Source organism: Sitophilus oryzae, unplaced genomic scaffold (assembly GCF_002938485.1).
Source record: "Sitophilus oryzae breed Bouriz unplaced genomic scaffold, Soryzae_2.0 scaffold_1512_pilon_pilon, whole genome shotgun sequence".
Taxonomy (NCBI): domain Eukaryota; kingdom Metazoa; phylum Arthropoda; class Insecta; order Coleoptera; family Curculionidae; genus Sitophilus; species Sitophilus oryzae.
The window spans coordinates 2,340,410-2,361,537 of NW_022146184.1; the positions used below are offsets into that span (position 1 = coordinate 2,340,410).

The 21,128-nt window shown below is 31.8% G+C and overlaps 1 protein-coding gene across 2 annotated transcripts in view; it reads left to right on the top strand.

Annotated features, from left to right (window-relative positions):
- LOC115878470 (amphiphysin) overlaps positions 1-20,302 on the top strand; it is a 168,995-nt gene extending 148,693 nt beyond the window's left edge. For both annotated transcript variants that reach the window (XM_030894987.1, XM_030894988.1), the window contains 3 exons: positions 3,125-3,481; positions 9,676-9,818; positions 19,352-20,302. In XM_030894987.1, the coding sequence (XP_030750847.1) occupies positions 3,125-3,481; positions 9,676-9,818; positions 19,352-19,429 (578 nt within the window). In that variant the 3' untranslated portion in view covers positions 19,430-20,302. The remainder of the gene's footprint in view (positions 1-3,124; positions 3,482-9,675; positions 9,819-19,351) is intronic.
- Positions 20,303-21,128: the final 826 nt, after the last annotated feature.

The window sequence follows — 21,128 nt, forward strand, 5'->3', positions numbered from 1 at the left end:
ATAATAAGTATATATTATGAATTACATACCTTATATAACTACTAAAATAATATTTGAAGAAATGCTTTCCATTTTGTTTGAAGTAATTCTTCTTCACATATTTTTTTTATCTTGTGCATTTAAAGAAAATAAAGTATTTCTCATAGTCAGTTTTATTGTATCAGTAGCGTTACACTATTTTGCATTTCAGTGTATTGATATTATGATGTTCATCAATTAGGCCAATCAAATTAATATATTTTGAGGAATAAATTTCCATCAAGCTGGAAATTATTTTAATACCTTTATTCTGTCCTAAATGCGTGTAATCTAAGTTTGCACCCTCCCAGGAGGTGAGCTTAGTTTTTGATAGGCAAAAAACCGTCAAATTTTTGCACATTTTTGAGTTTTTTGCTTCGAGCTGGAAATCGGTGCGTCGCCGTCGACCGGAAAATGTCATTCCATTCATTAAACTAGAGGACTAAATTCTGCGTCCAATGACATATAAAACATCAAATTTGGTTCAGTGGTATAGCCGAAATCCAATGTTAAAAACGAAGAAAATTTCGTAATTTGGTGCAAACTTACATTTTGCGGCTATCTAAGACTACACATCTTTAAAACAGATACTCCTATTGAAAAAAAACCATGGAATAAAAGTTGTATGGAATAAAATTTTACGTTATAAAAAAAATAAAAAAAAATATAAATATATAAATATTTAAACAGTTTTTTTATTTTTTATTGGAATAAGCGAACTATACCGACAATATTAGTTTCTGTACTCTTTGAAAATTTATTACATCTTTAAAAATAATCTAAAATGTCAATATTCCATGGGTATAGTGATAAATGAAGTCTTAATTATAAGAAAATTAATTTTCTACAAAAACTTGAAGAGATAGGTATAGAATGGTATAAGACGATTTGATAGACAATTAAATTGTGTATCTGATTCGCGTAAAATATACAGGGTATTCTATTTAAATTAAACAAGTTATTGCCGGTTAAAGCTAGTAACTATTTAATATAAATTTTTGGACACTCTGTATAAGGTAGTATAATTTTTATTATTCCAACACAATATCTGATCAATAAATAATCTTCAGTAAATATTTAGTATTAAAAACTTTGATACCCTTAGAGAAATGAAGCATTAAATTTATTACTGCAATTTTACAAAATTGAAACTATTTCAAAAACGGTAAGATTTAAGTGTGATAAACCTTAATCAAATTTACCTTTATTTCAATCGAAGAATCTAAAAATAGAATAATATACAAGGTGTTCCATTTAAAAAAATACAACTATAATATTTTTTACTTATTTGGGACACTCTGTATCTTGTAAAATTGTTTTTAAATTGTAGCTCCAATAGTGCTTCAACGAACCCAAAACTTACAATTTGGAAAAATCTAATCGTTTAGCTACAATACTCCGTGTCGTATGTGGTGAACAACCCTGTATACAGGATGGTCCGAACTGTATTCCGGACACTTCGGCAAAGTATTCTGCAGATCAAAATATGTAAATAGATCGTATAAATGTACGTCCTAAAATGCTTAGTTTCTGAGATACAGGATGTAGAAGTTTCATTTTTATTTCGAATTTTTCCAAATAATTTCTGAAGTAACATCAATATTTGGATGAAAATTGGTGTCTGGTAGTTTTTGGACATGAGAAATTTGATTTTGATGTCAATATGACTCCTGTTTGTGGGGGGGGGGGCGCTACCTACACGTGTTTTAAGTGTTTTGAAAAGTAACAACTTTTCTTCCGTACCGGTATAAAACTACTGAGTGAAAATATACATATTCCTGTGTATGCCTCTTGGTAAAAATCGCTACGAGCAACAGTTCTCAAGGTATTTAGAATGGAAATAGTCGATACATGTCATTATTGACAAAAAATAAACATCTTGAGTAGATAGTTATTTGACTGAAATGATAAATTTGGGAAGTTTTTATTTTTTTTAATTAATCTTATTCCTTTTCAAAAAAATAATGATAAAACAGTTTCTATTGAACTTTTGGCACAAAATATTTCCAATTTATGGTTTCAGTCTAATAACTATTTAGTCAACATATTTAATTTATGTCAATGATGACAGAGGTACTGATAATTTCGATTCCAAATATCTCCAGAACCGTTACACGTAGCGATTTTCACCAAGAGACCTTTTTTACGTAAAAAACATCGTTTTTTGTACATTTTTTTACTCGGCAGTTTTATACAGATACGGGCGAAAAGTTATTACCAGTTAAAAAATATGTATGTGGCGCCCTCTACAATTTTCATGTCAAAAAACTCCCAGTCGCCAATTTTCATCCAAATATTGACGTTATTTCAGAAATTATTTTGAAAAAATCGAAATAAAAATGAAACTTCTACACCCTGTATCTCAGAAACTAAGCATTTTAGGACATACATTTATACAAACTTTTTTACTTATTTTTATTTGTAGAATATGCTGCCGAAGTTTCCGAAATACAGTTCGGACCACCCTGTATAACAGTTTCAAAAAGGTCAATGCATGTAATGGTACATGTGTTTCACTAATGTTATCAATAAACACAATGCACAATGTTTTTTTAATTCGTTGGTTAAGAGCATAAAATAGTTATGATATAAGACTACTCGTATACATGGTTGTACAGTTTTTTATGCAACACCTAACAGTTGATTGAGCGAAAACAAGATTAGAAATTCTTCACTTCCAAAATGTCCAAAACTACAAATTTATTACTTTATTGAGGGATAAATGAACTTCTGATTTAGACGAAACAATATTATAACAACATTTTAACTTTTGATTATATTTCCAGGCCTGAATCAGTCCCGAAATGGTTACTCATTGGCCATGATTATTACTAAATATGATAGATAGGTCAAAATGTGATGATTAAATATCTCTGGAGCTAAATTATCGACATTATTTTCAAAATTTCCCACAATGTCCTTAAATTTAATAAACTACAGTATAATAAAACTGACTCTGAATAACATAAGTAAATTAAAAGTTTCTGAAACACAACTAAATCTACTTTAGCAACTAATCAGTCATGCATGTTTTTCGATGTATTTTTCCATTGAGTGACATCATTTTTTTTAACTAACACGACTCTTTCGTGGTGTGTTTTTGCAGCTAGCGATGGCTCTCCGACTAAAAAAGAATTCACACCCGCCAAATCCGATTCCCCTCCGTTATCCAACAGCGATTCCAGGCATTCGCTGCCTCCCACCCCCACAAAAGCCCCAGAACCCGTTATACCCCGTGCCACCACTCCACCACCCGCTCCCCTCTCGACAGCCCCACCCGCTAAACCGCTAACCAATGGCAGCTCGAGTCCGGAAGAGGGTAAACGTACTACACCAGAGCCCCCAGTCAAAGCGGTGGCTAATAACGAACAAAACAGTACGGACGTTACTGATACTAACAATAGTACTGACAAGTCGAAAGAGAATAACAGAAGAGTGGAAGAATTGTACGATATTCCAATCGGTAAGTGCTGTATCTAGATAGTTCATATTAATGTGAATGCTGTATATATTATTGTCTCTAACTTTAGGTTCCTGGATATTTATTTGGTTATATATTTTAAGTTATAACTAAAATATTTTTGGCGATTTTGAGATATCAACGTCGTGACATGCCCAATGGGTCATATTTTAACATAGCGAATTTGCGCATCTCAATATTGTACCTTTTTCATTTTATATTCGTTTAAAAATTTTCCCCATCTCAAATACTACAATTCTTCGTTATTACGAAGAGGCGTGTGTTGAGATAGGGCTCTTTGTTATACTACAAGAAAGATGGAATTTGAGATAGGTCCTTTTGTTTTAAGTTATGAAAATGCATGCGAGAGAAAATCACCCATTCTACCTAATTATTTTCTGATGGTTGCTTGGGACAAAGTAAAACTTCTATCATGGCAGCAGCTCTCTTTTACAGTGTGATTTTGAGTCTGTTTCATAGACAAACTAACAAAAGCAAGACGCGTCAACGCTGTACTGCAAAACGGTAACAAGTTTGATAAGAGTTTATTACCGCGCTTGCGTCAACTGGCCTTTTAGACGAGGACGGTTTACTTATGGATTGTGTATTTTGTAGTAGCCTTTTAGACAAGGATGTTTAATTAAAAAGCGTTTATTAAAATCAAATAAATTTATTTCCATCGGTAAAATAAACAATACTTTCTGGACATAACAGATATAAAAACAAAAGTTAGATAAACGAAAACATATTCCTCTTATTAAAATAACAAAAAAGATGATAAAAAAGCAACAGTTATGGTAAACGAAATAAAAGCATTATTCTTCAAAAGGTACAAAAAAATAATTATGTATATTATAATATTAATAATAGGAACAACAAGAAATATCTTAAAAATATACAACTTTTTCAAATATAAAACAAAAACATAAACTTCACATTTTCACAAGAATTTGCAAAAATATTAACATTTCGAGTCTATTATAAAATATAAAGCACGAAAATTCAAATCATAAAAAGATTAAAAAGATAGAGATTCTTATAACTTACAGTCAATTTGTAGGACCTTCGTTTTGTCTACGTTAGCGATGTAATCACAATAATATGTATAATCACAGTAATTATTATGTTCTTCATAAATGTAAAATGTATTAAATTATTTGTTTTCGTTTTGTACGCTAATAAAATAATAGTAATAACCAAACAAAATGCAAAATCAGGAATTCAACAGTTCGTTCAAGGCAAAAACGTTTTTCGTTTTATTTAGGTTAGGTTTGACGAGTGCGACTGCGCGATGATTTCTGACTCAACTGGCCAGCGCAAAAACAATAATTCGACTTCCTCAATCCTTTGAAAAGTCTTGCTTTTGTTAGTTTGTCTATGGTCTGTTTTTTTTTTACCAAAAACCATCATTGATAGAATAAGCTAGACTCTGCACATAGCTGTATCGGGTATGCAAAAGATTGTTCGAGAATAAATGGCCGAAGAAAAATTGATCGAAAGCAAAACAACGAAACGAAAAGTGCCCCTAATGGAAAAATTCCCGAAATTATAATTTCCCTAAGAACGTTTTAGCGAACCAAAAACTTGCCCGAAAAATACAATAATTTTTATCTCATTATCATTGTCATCCCTGTCAATTTTTGGAAAATTTTATTTATTGTGCCTATCATCATCCCGCATAAATACGTAGAATGGAAGTCGAATTTGTTATCATTGAACAGGGAAAACAGAAACTGTTTTACACAGTTATTTGTATCAAAAAGGCACGAATGAAGAAACTGTTTTGTTTATGTTCAGTTTGGTTTTTATTAAATGGACCGTGAGTTTAAATGCCTTGTATTAATGCCCTCTATTAACTGAATAATTACTAAAAATATATTAGTTAAAAAATGTATTTTTGTATAAAAAACAATATTATTAAAATAAGCTAGATAAGTGTATTTTAATTGATTATTGTCTTTGCTTCTGGAATGAAAATTGTCTTTGTTTTCTAATAAAAGTATTTAAAAATATTTGTTTCTGATTTTTTGGCGAATTTCAGATTTTTTCTGTATGTATGTATTAGCGATGGGAACTATTGAATGAATTAGACTATCGAATGGTTACTGAATGAATGATTTCAACTATCGAATGGTTTCATTCAAATAAAATCATTCATTCATTTGTATATGCGACTAAATGGTTATCGTTAAGCCACGACTATCGAATGCTTTTTTGATAAATGAATTTTAGTATTCGTTTGATTTTTGTTTGCGTCGGTGCATTATTAGTTCTTCCAAATTTTTATAACTTGCCTTCTAAATACTGTGCTATTTTTGCGTTTATTAAAATATTTAAAATACTAAAGTAGTAGTGTTTTTTTTAATTGACGATACGTACACAAACGTGTGCAGGTGGTCAAAATTTTTCCGAAAATTTGTGTGATTTTCCTATCTTTCAATTATTTAATTTTATACGGTATATGGTCTATTTTTTTAATGGGAAATTTTGAGAAGTAACAATTTTTAAGAGAGATGAGGTGAACTTACAATTAATTTTAAAAATACATATGTATTTGTATTTTAGATGTTTTAGTAATATGAATTAGTTGAACTTAATAATCATATTTAAGAAATGTGGTAATGTGGTTATAAGTAAATGGTTATCGAACTCAAATTTTGGGATGAGAAAATTAAATTGATTGATTAAAGTTTTACACGTGCCAATTTAAAAAAAAAGTTAACGATATTTGTATTTTGTTTATGCTAATTCTCTTAATGTAGATTTTTGCGGAGAAATATTTCATTTATTTTTTAAAGTAAATGCCAGTAAAAGCATATATTATTTTTAAATACTAATACAAAGTAATAAAAAGTAATACACATATATAATTTTGATTTCTAATTTTTTATTTATATTTTTCTTCTATTACACTGCATGCTTAGGAAATTAATAAATGTTTATATTTCATGATTTTAAAATTTGTTGTTAATATAACGAATTAGTTCTGTAATTATTATTATTTAATAAACCAACGTTGCCAAAAAATTTAGAGACTATATTACTTTTAAATAGGATCTAATATAAATAATTTTGACTTCTAATTTGTTGTTTATATTTTGCTACTACTTAAAAAAATGTTTATATTAAATGATTTTAAACTTTGGTGTTAATAGGTATAACAAATTATTACTGTTATTATTATTTATTAAACCAGTTTTGCTTAAAAACATTAAAAATCATTGTCCTATATCCAAAATAAAAAGTATTATTGCAGTATAACAACAGAATATTAATAAAAAACATGCAAAATATATAGTTATACTATCCCTAACTAATTATAATACCAAAGAATAATATTCTTTGCTAATACCAACTAATACGAATATACGGCAACAGCGCCGTTCATAATGTATTTTCTGTGTAAATACTAGCACCTCAATAAAAAAAATAATGTGTCCTTATCTTTACCTGACTCAAAATCAAAGATGCCGGCTTTTTTCATACCATTGCCACCGACCGCCGATCGCTGTCGGGTTTCTAGGAAAAAAAACTATGTCGCCGGGCGACAACTAAAATCCATTTTATATTTTATTATAATCGATCCTGACGAATAAATGAATTTTACAAATGAATGGTTTTTGCTGCCGAATTAATATATTTCAAGACAGATGACGCATCTATTCGATATTTTTATTCGAATAGTTTTCGACGAATGTTTTCTTACTAGCTATCGAATTATTCGAATGAATTGCAACTATCGAATGTTTCGATAGTATTCATTCGATAGTTCCCACTACTAGTATGTATTGTATTTTCTTGTATGTATTCCATAATATGAATATTGTATTTTTTTTTCCTTATTAAGAACATTTTACCATCATTTTTAAATTTATTTTACATGGGAGTATGTATACTATTCGTTGGGAAAAATAAATTTATTATTATTATAACAAAAAAGCCTATATCTATTAAACAACTAAAAAGAAATTATTTATTAGAATTTATGCACAATTTATCTTCAGAACGTTTCCTCAATGTCTCCGTTTAAGTGTTAATACAAAAACACTATTAAAAAATTAAAGACTTTACATTTATTGGCCAAATAAAGTAAGTGATTTTCTTTAAATTGCTCTCCTGAAAAGTAGCAAAAATCGAGATACGCCTTTTCGTCATAAAGCCGACGAATATATAAGATAAAGCTCGAAGATCAAAGCATCACAATTCTCTGAGGAGCAAAATAAAATATGTTTTTAAAGGTTCGAAAGATTTCTCAGTGAAAATGTATCTGTAATTTGCATGGAACAATATTAATTGATCTGTTTATTTAGTTTAAGGTTATTTTTCTGTATATGTTTAGAAGACATTTTTTCCAACGTTATCATTTAGTTGAACTACACAGGGTGCAAAATTTAGGGGTACAAATTCGGGGTACGAGCATGGGCATCTCGGTAACCGTAATAGATACGAAGATAAAAAGTTTTAAAAATTTCAAGGATTGCTGAGTTTTTTACCGTGAGCATATGACTGAGCATATAATGGTTAGGTTAGGTGTCATATATCATCCAAATGAATAGCAGCCATTATATGCGAGTAGAATACTATACTTTATCCAGGACTATCAAAACAATTTAGATAATATTAATAAGTTTTTATTTTTAATGTCAAAAACATATTGAACGAGTTTAACGAGTAAGTAACATGGAAACAAAACATTGAAATTTTCTTTAACTAGGTAGATAACTAATTTAGCGTTAACTAATTAAAACAAAACCAAGCCGGTTTGGATCGAGCACAGTTCTTGTTTGGAGTTTGCATCGAGATATCCGTGGAAGCGGTGAATAATGAAACCATTAGTAGTGAATAATGAATATTAATCATCCAAGTGAATAACAGCGAGTAATATATGCGAGTAGAATACTATACTTCATCCAGGACTATAAAAAAATAGATAATATTAATATAAGTTTTTATTTTTAATGTCAAAAAAATATCCACAACAGCGCGACAACGCAACGTGACGTGGCATTTCAATGCTTTCATAGCCACCTTTGTTTTTTATTTTGTGCGTACAATCGTATTCCAAGCCGGTTTGGATCGAGTACAGCTCTTGTTTGGAGTTTGGATCGAGATATCCGTGGAAGTGGTAAATAATGAAACCATTATTCACTAGTGAATAATGAATATTATTATTATTTCATAAACTCATGTGTAATAATCAAATTATAGACGAGTCGTGGATAAATTATATTAAATAGTTTTGTTATTGTTAAGGTACACAAATCAAAAAAAAGTATCAAGCGTGGCATATCATTGTACTCAGGAGACTGAGTTCTTTCAAAACTTTAAATAAAAAATGCAGGTCCGTATTTAAAAAAATTAAGTTAGCCTCTGTATCTCACAAATTATTAGCTAATCTAAAAAATTTAGATAGCCCTAATAAAGTGGCTATGAGAATATGCAATTATTAGTTTTTTGATTTTCTAAAAAGTAACAACAGGAAAGAATAAAACTGATTTTCAAAAAAATGCGTTTTCCAAAAAACTCAGCAATCCTTGAAATTTTTTAAATCTTTTTTGATGCAATAATAGATAATTTGATTTTATTCTAAAAAGTCTTAATTATTTAGGTAATATTCTTTCCTGTAGGATAATTCATGCCAACTTATTTATTGCTACCGTATAATGAAAAAAAAACGGTGTCAAAGACGGCTGAGGGATGACAATTCATGATAATTTTAAATTAAGATTTTAAGTCAATCTCTAGACGTCACTTACTAAAATTTGACATAAAACTTGTCAAAAATCAACACTAATTATAGAAAGATTAAAAATGGGTCGAACGTCTCCAGACATAAAAGTATTTCTAAAAAAAGATTTTTTCTCGAATTTTAAACTGCACCAATAAAAAATCATTTTTTCTCAATATAAAAACAAATTACCACCTTCTTAATGCCGACTGGCAGTAAGCACCATTAAAAAATAAAGAAGACTCAGGAAGATGTAATGACCAAGGGCTTCAAATGATCTAGGGCTTCACCTCGCCAAAATTATCACCGATTGTCATTTCCCAGCCGTCTCTGACGCCGTTTTTTTTCGATCATGTGGTAGTAATGTAGGTATAAAAAATATGCGATGGCTCTAGTTAATACCAAAATATAAACAAAGAATATTGTTTACAGCAGAAAATATATCTTACAGCGAATGTATCTTTTTCAGGTGCCAGCACAGAAAACCTACCTCCCGGGGTTTTATACAGGGTGAAAGCAACTTATAAATATACTAGAGAAGACGTAGACGAACTATCTTTTGAAGTAGGTGAAATTATATCAGTTGTGGAGTATGACGACCCTGAAGAACAGGTAAACTGATTTTTTTCTAATTTAACTAAATTTAGCTAAGATATACTAGTACCTTTTTCAGTGACACTTTAGGCCAAGGAAAAGTTTTTCATTCTATATGGCATAAAGCATAAATCATTAACACTTTTCTTGGAAAAAAAAGACAAATTTTAATATATTTTCTCGCTTTTTTATTTAATGATTACATTAAAACATTAATATATTAATTATAGGAAAACTGAATAAAAAAATCCATAAAAAAAAACAAAAAAAAATAATCTCCCACGAAAAGCTGAAGCTTTTTAAATTACCATTTCTTACAGTGTACGGTATAATAATTGAACTGTGAGAATGTAATCTAAGATAGACTAACAGTCAATGCTTAGAAAACACAAATTGTCAATTTTACAAAAAAAGATAGCACAAAAGGCCTAAAACCACCAGTACTAGGAGAAACGGAGATTTCATTTGCCAAAGAAACAAAGTATCTTGGGATATTTTTTGATCAAAGGCTTACGTGGAATACTCACATAGAGAAGGCAACACAGAAGACTGCCATCTCTTTAGGTAGGTGCAGAAGGATGTGTGGAAAAAAGTGGGGACTTAACCCTAAAATGACTCTATGGCTATACACAAGAGTAGTAAGACCCATGATAAGCTACGGGTCGGTGGCGTGGTGGACAAAGACATCGCAAGTGGGTGCGGTAAGGCTGTTAAGTTCCACACAAAGGCTTGCGTGCCTGTGTGTAACTGGGGCCATAAAAACCACTCCCACAAATGCGATGGAAGTCTTTTTGAACTTAACACCACTATATATTTTCATACAAGGCGAAGCCAGATCTGTCATGTACAGGTTGATTCACGGTCAGCAGCACATAAGCCAGACGCATAGTGTTGCTAACTAGAAGCTAATCGAAGAGCTAAAACAGACAAAGTATTGGGATTACCAATTGATGCAACAGCTACAAGGTATAGCTTCAACAACAAATTTAATATAACCATACCAGGAAGGGAAGACTAGAGTAAAGGTGTACCCATTCAAACTGATGCAACCTGGTATACAGACGGCTCAAAAACGTCAGAAAGCGTAGGAGCTGGGATAGTAGGACCGAAACAAGGGAGATCCTTCCACGTAAGCCGATCTAAGGATGTCACAATTTTCCAAGCAGAAATAACGGCAATCCACTATTGTGTAGAAGAAATAAAAAGGCAAGAAAGAACAACTCGTTCTGTGGCCATCTTAAAAACCGCCAAGCGGCGCTAAAGGTACTCGGCTCCGCGGAAGTCCATTCTAGACTAGTGTGGTACTGTGTGCGTGCTCTGAATACTTTAGGCGAATGTAGCACTGTTACGTTGGCCTGGGTGCCAGGTTATGAGGGTCACAAGGGTAACGAAAAGGCAGATGAAAGGGCCAAGCAAAGCTCATCAATGCCATTCATAGGCCCAGAACCCGTCTGCGGCGTTGCAAAGGCGGTCACGAGAATGGTCACGGAGTGATGGGTGGCCAACAAATCTCTAGAATGGTGGAGAAACTCACCAGGGCAGAGACAGGCGAAAAGGTTCATTGTAGTAGAACATTCTCCAAAATTCACAGTAGATTTGATAAGCAAGGACAGAAAGACAGTCAAAGCTGTCTTTCAGGGCATTGTAAGCTAAATAGGCATCTAAAGCTGATAGGACTGACAGACGAAGCTATGTGTAGGTTCTGCCAATCTGAAGAAGAAACGTCAGAACACATTTTATGTCGGTGTGACAGCCTGGCAAATGTATGTGCGGTTCTCGGTAATAGGCAATGATGGGCCATTGCTAGGGAGCTGCATGGAGGGTTCAGTCTCCAAGTTGCTAACCCAAGTAGCATTTTCACGACTTGCGACCACATGTTTACTAAACACAACGTTGGATTAGTTACAAAAAATAGTTAGCTCCCTACCTTGGGTATTAAAATAAATTTAAACGTTTTTATAACGTTGTGCCGACGTTGGACTAGTACTACAGCAAAGTAGAAGCTTCTGCGACGTCGAATAAACGTTGTCTTGTAACCTTTTTTGCTTAAGTGATCTTTAGGTGATTCGGACAACGTAGTTACAACGTTGGACAATATAGAGTTTTCCGACGTCAGTTTCAGAACCTATTCCAACGTTATGCAAACGTCGTCTGTTTTACTAATTCCAACGTTGTTTAGATTTCCTTATTCTTACGTTGGTAGGACGTCGAGTCACTACCTTTTTGCAACTGTATTGAACCTTAAATCTTAAATTTTCACTTCATTGTTCTGTTCAGTCATACAGTTCAGTGCTGTTTTTGTTTTTATAAAAAAAAACTTAATTAAAATGGGACATAAGAATGGTACATATAAAACTAAATTTAAATATACATCGACATATATTACCGATAGTTTATCCACTCCCTCGTTTATTTAGATTATAGAGGGCGGCACAAGCTAGACTCTAGGATGACTAAATTAGGCAATCTTGCGACTAGTATACTACCTGTTAAGGCCGAACTGCGACTTTATTAGTCCAGTATGCGACTACTCGAACTACTCCATCTTAATCTCCAAAACAACAAAGTGAAAGCCGCCATGTTGTTAAATAAGAAAATGTTTCGTTCCTAAAATAGCAATTCCTGCTTTTTGAATACATTAACTTGAAATATTTGACCCTAAAAAACACGCGGAAACAATTTTTTCGACTACGAATAAATTATTCTCATTTTACTAAAAAAAAAAATTCAAGAAAATTTTTAAACTTCTTTAATTTTAAGGCCCATTGGTATTTTTCAAAGTAGAAACAATACATTTATCAATAAAGTTGTTTGCGTTTAACTTTTTTGCCTTGGGTAACGAGTTACAGAGTCGGTTAAAGTGTTTCAATAATTATGATCTTCAAACATCCTCCACACACTTAAATACTTTTGTTTTGTTTTCCTTCACTGCCATCTGACATATGTCTCTAACTAAATCATAAAAATAATATTTTTACTATAATTATCCCAATTTAGGATAAAACGCGACTTAGACGCCATATTAGTTTTGTATTTCTGTGAATTAGGATTTTAAACAACGTTGCAGTTTGTACTAAATTAGACTTCTAGCCAACGTCGGTATCCAACGTCGTTTCGACCCAAAAATTATTCTCCAAACTAGTGCAGACTAGGGTTGGCACGAGGTTGTGCCGACGTTGCGCCCCGACGTTTGGTCGCGTGACACAACGTTGTCCCGACGTCCAAATGCTGCTTGGGAAACTTTGTGAAAAGGTTAGGACTGGAGAATGTAATCTAAGGATCAGAAGAGGACCACGATAGATCTGAGAAGGTCGCAGTGGATCAGGCCGTAACAAGCAGCTTGTAGATTGAAGTTTAAAATACAATATATTTTTAAGCTAAAATGTCAAAAGTTGACATATGAAATGTCATTCTATTCAGAGTGTCAATTTCTATCGAATAAAGGAAAATATACCGAGGTGCCATTTAAAAATCATAAGTTGTAGTCATTTCCGGGGATCAGGAAGGGACCAGAATCAATTGAATACCTCAATCAATCCTAATTTATGTCATATACTTACTAACATACCAAATATCGTTTTTTTATGTGAAAAAATAAAAAAGTTATAGAGGTGGGCCACTTTTGAGATGCACTCGGTATGCTAATTTCGAGGCTAATTTGTAACAAATATTCGTATATCTTTAAAATTCGAAATAGGATGTGGTATTGTCGGGTCCGTTCCTAATAGCTTCATGATCATTTATCTAAATGAATTATATGTACCTATATCTCATAAATATATGCGTAGGTGAGTGTTCAAGCGTTAAAAACAAGTAGGAATTAGTTATAGTAATTTTCATATTTTTTACTACTGTTAGAAATTTGTTAAGCTATGTATGACCTCGAATTTAAATTTCTACGTGCAATTTTTATACACGTAAAAAATAATACTTTTATATAATAAATAAGAAGATAATGATCATTGAAGAAATTTTATTTCAATAGATTTTTGAAGGAAAAAGATTAGCGGCCTTGTAATGAGTGTCAAAAATAAATCGAGAAAAAAAGAAGCAGGCAAAAAAAAATAAATAAAGTAAAATATATATTGTTTTATTTTTACAATAATCTTAGTGGAATACATTGTAGAGAATGGAAACAAAATAATTTATCTATTGACTGCCCGACTGCTGTAACTTTAAATGCATAAATTGACATCTTGTGTGTTGAAATATCCTGATTATACCATGTTCTTTTGGCTCTGATATCTCAATACACTCAATATATTATAGATTCAAAAGAACAACAGGGCATGTGAATGAATTTTACCTGTCTATCATCAACATTTTCATAAATCTATATGACCGCTATTACACTATAAAATTTCTTTGTCAATGATCATTTATAAAAGATATTTAAGAGAAAATTGACATGGTTAATATACAATATTTTATAAATCACACATATTACACTGTCAAATTCTATGACAAAGAAATTTGATAGTGTCATAGTAGCCTAATATGTTGTGTGTTTTTACAAAATATTGTTTATTAGGTCAGTATTACACTATCAAATTCCTTTGTCAATTTCGTTTTTGTCGATTTTATCAAAGAATTTGACACTGTAATATGTGTGATTTTATAAAATAATGTATATTAACACTGTCAATTTTTTCATCAAATATCTTTTATAAAAGATATTTGAAAAAGAAATTTAATAGTGTGATACTGGCCTAATAAACAATATTTTATAAAATCACACAACATATTAGGACTATGACACTATCAAATTTTGTCAAAGATTTTATTTTGTCAAAGAATTTGACAGTTTAATATGTGTGATTTATAAAATTATATTTCACAATACAGGGTGGTCCGGAAACTTCGGCAGCATATTCTGCAGATAAAAATAAGTAAAAAAGTTCGTCTAAATGTATGTCTTAAAAGGCTTAGTTTCAGTGATACAGGGTGTAATTTCTAAAGTATGGTCAATATTTGCATGAAAATTGGGGTCTGGGAGTTTTTTGACATGAGAAATTTGATTTTGATGTCAATATGACTCCTACTGGTAGAGGGCGCCACCTACATGTGTTTTAACTGTTTTGAAGCGTAATAAATTTTTGTCCGTACCTGTATAAAACTACCGAGGAAAAAAATATAAATCTCTGTGATTTTTTACGTAAAAAATATATATTTTTAAAAATCGCTATGAGCAACCGTTCTCAAGATATTTAGAATGGAAATAGTCAATAAATGTCATTATTGACGAAAAATAAACACGTTGATTAGTTATTTCATTGAAATAATAAATTTGGGAAATTTTTATTTTTTTAAATTAATCATAAATTTTTCTACAAAAAATGATGAAAAAACAGTGTCTGTTGAACTTTTGGCACAAAAACTTTCAAATTTATGATTTCAGTCTAATAACTATTTAGTCAACATGTTTAATTTATGTCCATGATGACAGGTATTGATAATTTCGATACCAAATATCTCAAAAAATAATACTCGTAGCGATTTTTACCAAGAGACATTTTTTACGTAAAAAACGTCGCAAATGTATATTTTTTACTCAGTACTTTTATACAGGTACAAAGTTATTACTCTTCAAACCAGTTAAAAAATATGTAGGTGGCGCCCTCTGCTAGTAGGAGTCATATTGACATCAAAATCAAATTTCTCATGTCAAAAAACTCCCAGACCCCAATTTTCATCGAAATATTGACGTCACTGTAGAAATTATTTAGAAAAAATCGAAATAAAAATGAAACTTCTACACCCTGTATCTCCGAAACTAAGCATTTTTAGGACATACATTTATACGAACTTTTCTACTTATTTTTATCTGCAGAATATGCTGCCGAAGTTTCCGGAATACAGTTCGGACCACCCTGTTAATTACACTGTCAAATTTTTCATCAAATATCTATTAGAAAAGATCTTTGACAAAGAAATTTGACAGTGTAATATTATAGTGGCCTTACACTGTCAAAGTCTTCATAAAATATATTTTAAATAAAATCTTTGGCAAAGAAATTTTATAGTGTAATAGTAGCATAGGGGAAATAGAAATTCTAGGCCAGTCCACTCTAAAAGGGAAAAGAACAATACTGCCATAAAATGCAATTAGCGGTAAATGTTATAGGGGGTGTTTCTTAAATAAAAACAAACATTTTCAGGGGTGGTGGATCTCGATGAAAGAAATATATTTTCTATTTGGCATTAGCTGGTACTGCTGCTATTGATTTATGACTCCATCTCTGATATCAGTCGTAGCAAACTTCATGGCACGAATAGTTCCCAAGTAGCATTTTCACGACTTGCGACCACATGTTTACTAAACACGACGTTGGATTAGTTACAAAAAATAGTTATCTCCGTACCTCGGGTATTAAAATAAATATAAACGTTGTTGTGACGTTGTGCCGACGTTGAACTAGTACTACAACAAAGTAAAAGCTTCTGCGACGTCGAATAAACGTTGTCTTGTAACCTTTTTTGCTTAAGTGATCTTTAGGTGATTCGGACAACGTAGTTACAACGTTGGACAATATAGAGTTTTCCGACGTCAGTTTCAGGACCTTTTCCAACGTTATGCAAACGTCGTCTGTTTTACTAATTCCAACGTTGTTTAGATTTCCTTATTCTTACGTTGGTAGGACGTCGAGTCACTATCTTTTTGCCACTGTATTGAACCATAACCTTTAATCTTAAATTTTCACTTCATTGTTCTGTTCAGTCAGACAGTTCAGTGCTGTTTCTGTTTTTATAAAAAAAAACTTAATTAAAATGGGACATAAGAAAGGTACATATGAAACTAAATTTAAATATACATCGACATATATTACTGATGTTTATCCACTCCCTCGTTTATTTAGATTATAGAGGGCGGCACAAGTTAGACTCTAGGATGACTAAATTAGGCAATCTTGCGACTAGTATACTACCTGTTAAGGCCGAACTGCGACTTTATTAGTCCAGTCGACTACTCGAACTACTCCATCTTAATCTCCAAAACAATAAAGTGCAAGCCGCCATGTTGTTAAATAAGAAAATGTTTCGTTCCTAAAATAGCAATTCCGACGTCCAAATGCTGCTTGGGAAAACTGGCTTTAGTACTATAGACTATGTCGTGTCGTCTTTTGACCCGGAATTCGTTGACTGTAGAGTCCTTCACTCAGGTTTCTCTGATCATGAGGCAGTATTGACAAAGTTTTTGCCAAAATCCAAATGCAAAATTTTCTAAATTTTCACCACCTATGTCTAACAACTGAGTGGGTTGTCCTCTCGGCTGACGTCGATTCCGAATTTTCTAGATTTATGGATACCTTGTCTAATCTGGCGTACAAGGCGTTTCCTCTTAGGCCTATCAAAATTAAACAAGGTATACCCTGGTCTACTACAGGCTTGCGTATATCTGCAAAGAACATGCGCTCATTATCTCACCTTAAGAAATTCACGGACAGCGTCTTCTTTCATAATTACGTGAAACTTTATAGAAAGGTTTATCGTAAGACTATAAAAGCTGCCAAGGATATTTATGCCTCGCATTATAAGCGAGGCTAACCAAAGTCGGTAATGTCGCTAAGGAGACTTGGGCTATTGTAAATGACTTAAGGAATAAGACTTCTTCGTCTGGCACAGTCTTTAATTCACCTGAAGATTTAAACACTTACTTTGTTAATGTGGCTAAAAATTTAGTGAACACCATAACTCCTTCTCATGATTCACTTTCATATTTCCCTGAAGGAAATGAGAATTTACACAGTTTCTTCTTCACGCCCGTAGCATTAGATGAGCTTCGTAGTACAATTAATAGTATTAAAAACAAATCCTCATCTGGGACTGATGGGCTTACTCTCAAAATGTTCTCTGAATTTCCTGAATGCACATTAAACCATCTTACTACTTTAATTAACGAGTCATTCCAAAAAGGAGTTTTTCCAAACTGCCAAAGACAGCAATAATTATTCCTCTGTATAAAGGAGGTGATAAAGATGAAGCTTCGAACTATCGCCCAATTGCACTCCTGCCCACATTATCTAATATCATTGAAAGATTGGTTAAAAAAAGGTTTCTATCTTTTCTCCGTAAATATAAAATACTTACTACCCATCAATTTGGATTTCTAAGTAACAGTTGCACAAATGATGCTATGTTCGACCTTTTTAATAATGTACTCTAGCCTCTAATCACTCTACAGCTACAATTTTCTGTGATTTCTCTAAGGCTTTCGATTGTGTAAATCATAATATCTTAATTAACAAATTGCAATACTATGGTTTTAGGGGATGGTTTAAGTCATATCTTGGCAACAGAAGGCAGCTTGTGAGGATTGATACGTCTATGTCGTCTTGTAAGCCTATAGAATGTGGTGTCCCTCAGGGTTCAGTACTTGGCCCTATTTTGTTTGTGGTGTTTATCAACGACATTGCAAATCTAGACATTAGCGGTAAAATCTGCCTCTTTGCGGACGATACTAGTTTCACTTGGAGCGGCCCAGATGTTGCGGCACTATATGATACTATATCCTGCCTGTGACTTACGCACCATTAAGTCTTGGTGCGATTCTAATCTATGCCTCAACCTATCAAAAACTAAAGTTTTGTCATATAAAAGTACTATACAACCTTTTGTACTTAATAACACCACTATTGACGTCGTGGAGTCTGTGAAATTCTTAGGACTTGTTGTAGACAACTCGTTAAAATGTGACTTTCACATCGAAGTTCTATCAAAGAAACTAAGCGCTGCCTATTTTGCACTAAGATCAGTTTCTAAGGAACTTCTCAACCTCTAGAATAGCCTATTATGCCCTTTTTGAGTCACATCTTCGTTATGCCCTTCCATTCTGGGGTACTTGCTGCGCAACAAAATTTCATCGTGTTTTCAGACTTCAAAAGAGAGCAGTACGATATTTATTGGGACTGAACAGTAGAACTCACTGCCAGAATTTCTTTAAAAATTTGAAAATACTGACTCTTCCTTCTTTATTCATTTTTGAATCCGTTTGCTTAGTCCGCAAGCACATATTCCTGAAAGGCCATCTCATAACTATCCACTTAGGAATGCAGAGCACGATCTTTATCTGCCAACCCCGAGCTCAGAACTAGTTAAATGTTCAATACTGTACAATGCCAAAAAAATGTACAATCATCTGCCTTTGAATATCAAGTCGCTTTCATTCTTTCCCGCATTTCGCAAAGCTCTAAAATCATACCTACTGGAGGGAGCCCTATATGCGGCAAACGACTTTTTTGATGTTTAAATATGAACAATTTTGAATTTTAAAATTTTGATCATCTCACACACTGTTCAAAAGTCAAGTATTTAATATTTTATAACTCTAAAATTATATCTATTTACTGCGTACTGTTCTAAAATTGTCCATGTATATTCTTTTTGTAATTTTAAAGACTTAAATTTTTTTGAATGGGCCAGTGCGTGAAAAGTATTGAGAATTTTATAAACAAAATCATATAATTCTTTTTAATACCGAGATTTTCAAGTTTATATTTTTATAATTAATTCTATGACATTATTTTAATTTTATATTTTATTTTCTGTTGCAGGAAGAAGGATGGCTTATGGGCATCAAAGAAAATGGAGAAAAAGGAATGTTCCCCGCCAATTTCACAAAACCGCTCTAAAACCCGTTGGACTTAGCTCTTGGGCTAATATGACGACTAAATACTGAACAATGTGCCTTATCACACACGTTATAACAACTTTTATAAGTTTTTATTTAAAGAATGTTTTGTTTAAATAGTTATCTTGTTAAGATTTTTTGTTATCTCGGAAGAGAATCTGCAAATTATATTTAAATACTCTACAACCGTTTAACTTTTTCTTGTCTATTTTTTTAGAAAATCATTAAGATTGTAACTTTAAATATGTATTTTTTAAATTTAAAATGTATTTTTATGCATTTAGGATTATTTCGTGCACCTATGAACATTTTTAATAAGTGACTGCTGGAAAGAAATTGCTCAACTTCTGTCATACAACAATATAAGTCTAGTCAAAAAAATGTAGGAATGAAATATTTTTTGACTTTTTAAATGTAAATTTTGTACAGGTTTTACGCGAATGTTATACATATATTATACATTATTTATTGTTTTTTTTGGAAATGTTCATATTTGTGCTTCCAATTTTTTAATGATTGTCTATGTCATGATAATCAAAAAGAATACTCAAGAAATTACAAGAATCTCTGTCTTTACAAGGGCTCCTATTTATTGTGCCCTTTAACTGAATACTTTCTGGTATGATTGTTTTTATTTTTTTGACATAAATGATTATTAAAATATGATATATTAAATTGCTACCCTGGCGATGGAATGTTTATTATTATAAAAGATATTACAATATTACATAATATTTATTAGTATAAATGAATATTTTCGTGTTGTTTCACACTTCTTGTAACTTTAGTTAGTTCTTAACGTTGTAATATTTCATTAACTTATTCTTCTTAGAGTGTATGTTTGAATTATGTTAAAATAAAAATTTACAAAGTTTACAATACTTTTTAATTCCTTCACAAATCAAGGCGAGTTATATCTTATTAAGATTTATCCCCTAATATACACCTCAGTGTGTATCAGCTAAATGGAATAATAATCCAGTATCAGCCATAATAAATTATTGGGGGCCATGTTCGCTCAAAAACGCTCGGACGTGTCGATTGGTATTCTTAGTTACGCATTTATTACAATACAATCTTTTTATACACGGCCATGTAAAAACACACCTTATACAGCCATCTAAGAAAAGGGTCTCAATACCAACTTTCAACAGAAACTGTTTTATTTAAAAAAATAAAAAGTTCCCAAATTTATATCCCATATTTATCATTTCAGTCAAATAACTATCTACTCAACGTGTTTATTTTTTGTCAATAATAACATGTATTAACTATTTCCATTTTAAATATCTTGAGAACGGTTGTTCGAAAGCGATTTTTACCAAGAGACATTTTTTACGTAAAAACGCCGTGAACGTATATTTTTTTCACTCATTAGTTTTATACAGGTATGGATGAAAAGTTATTTAAAGACATGTAGGTGGCGTCCCTTACAAATAGGAGTCATATTGTCTTCAAAATCAAATTTCTCATGTCAAAAAAACCACCAGATACCAATTTTCGTCCAAATATTGGCGTTACTTCAGAAATGATTTGGAAAACATCGAAATAAAAATGAAACTTCTACACCCTGTATCTCTGAAACTACACACACCGGAAAAATCTAGGGATATCATTTTATTAAAGTTAAAAATAAATGTTTTGAATAAACAACCACATATTTGTAGGCCGATTCTTTCTATACTTCGATTGAAACGAAG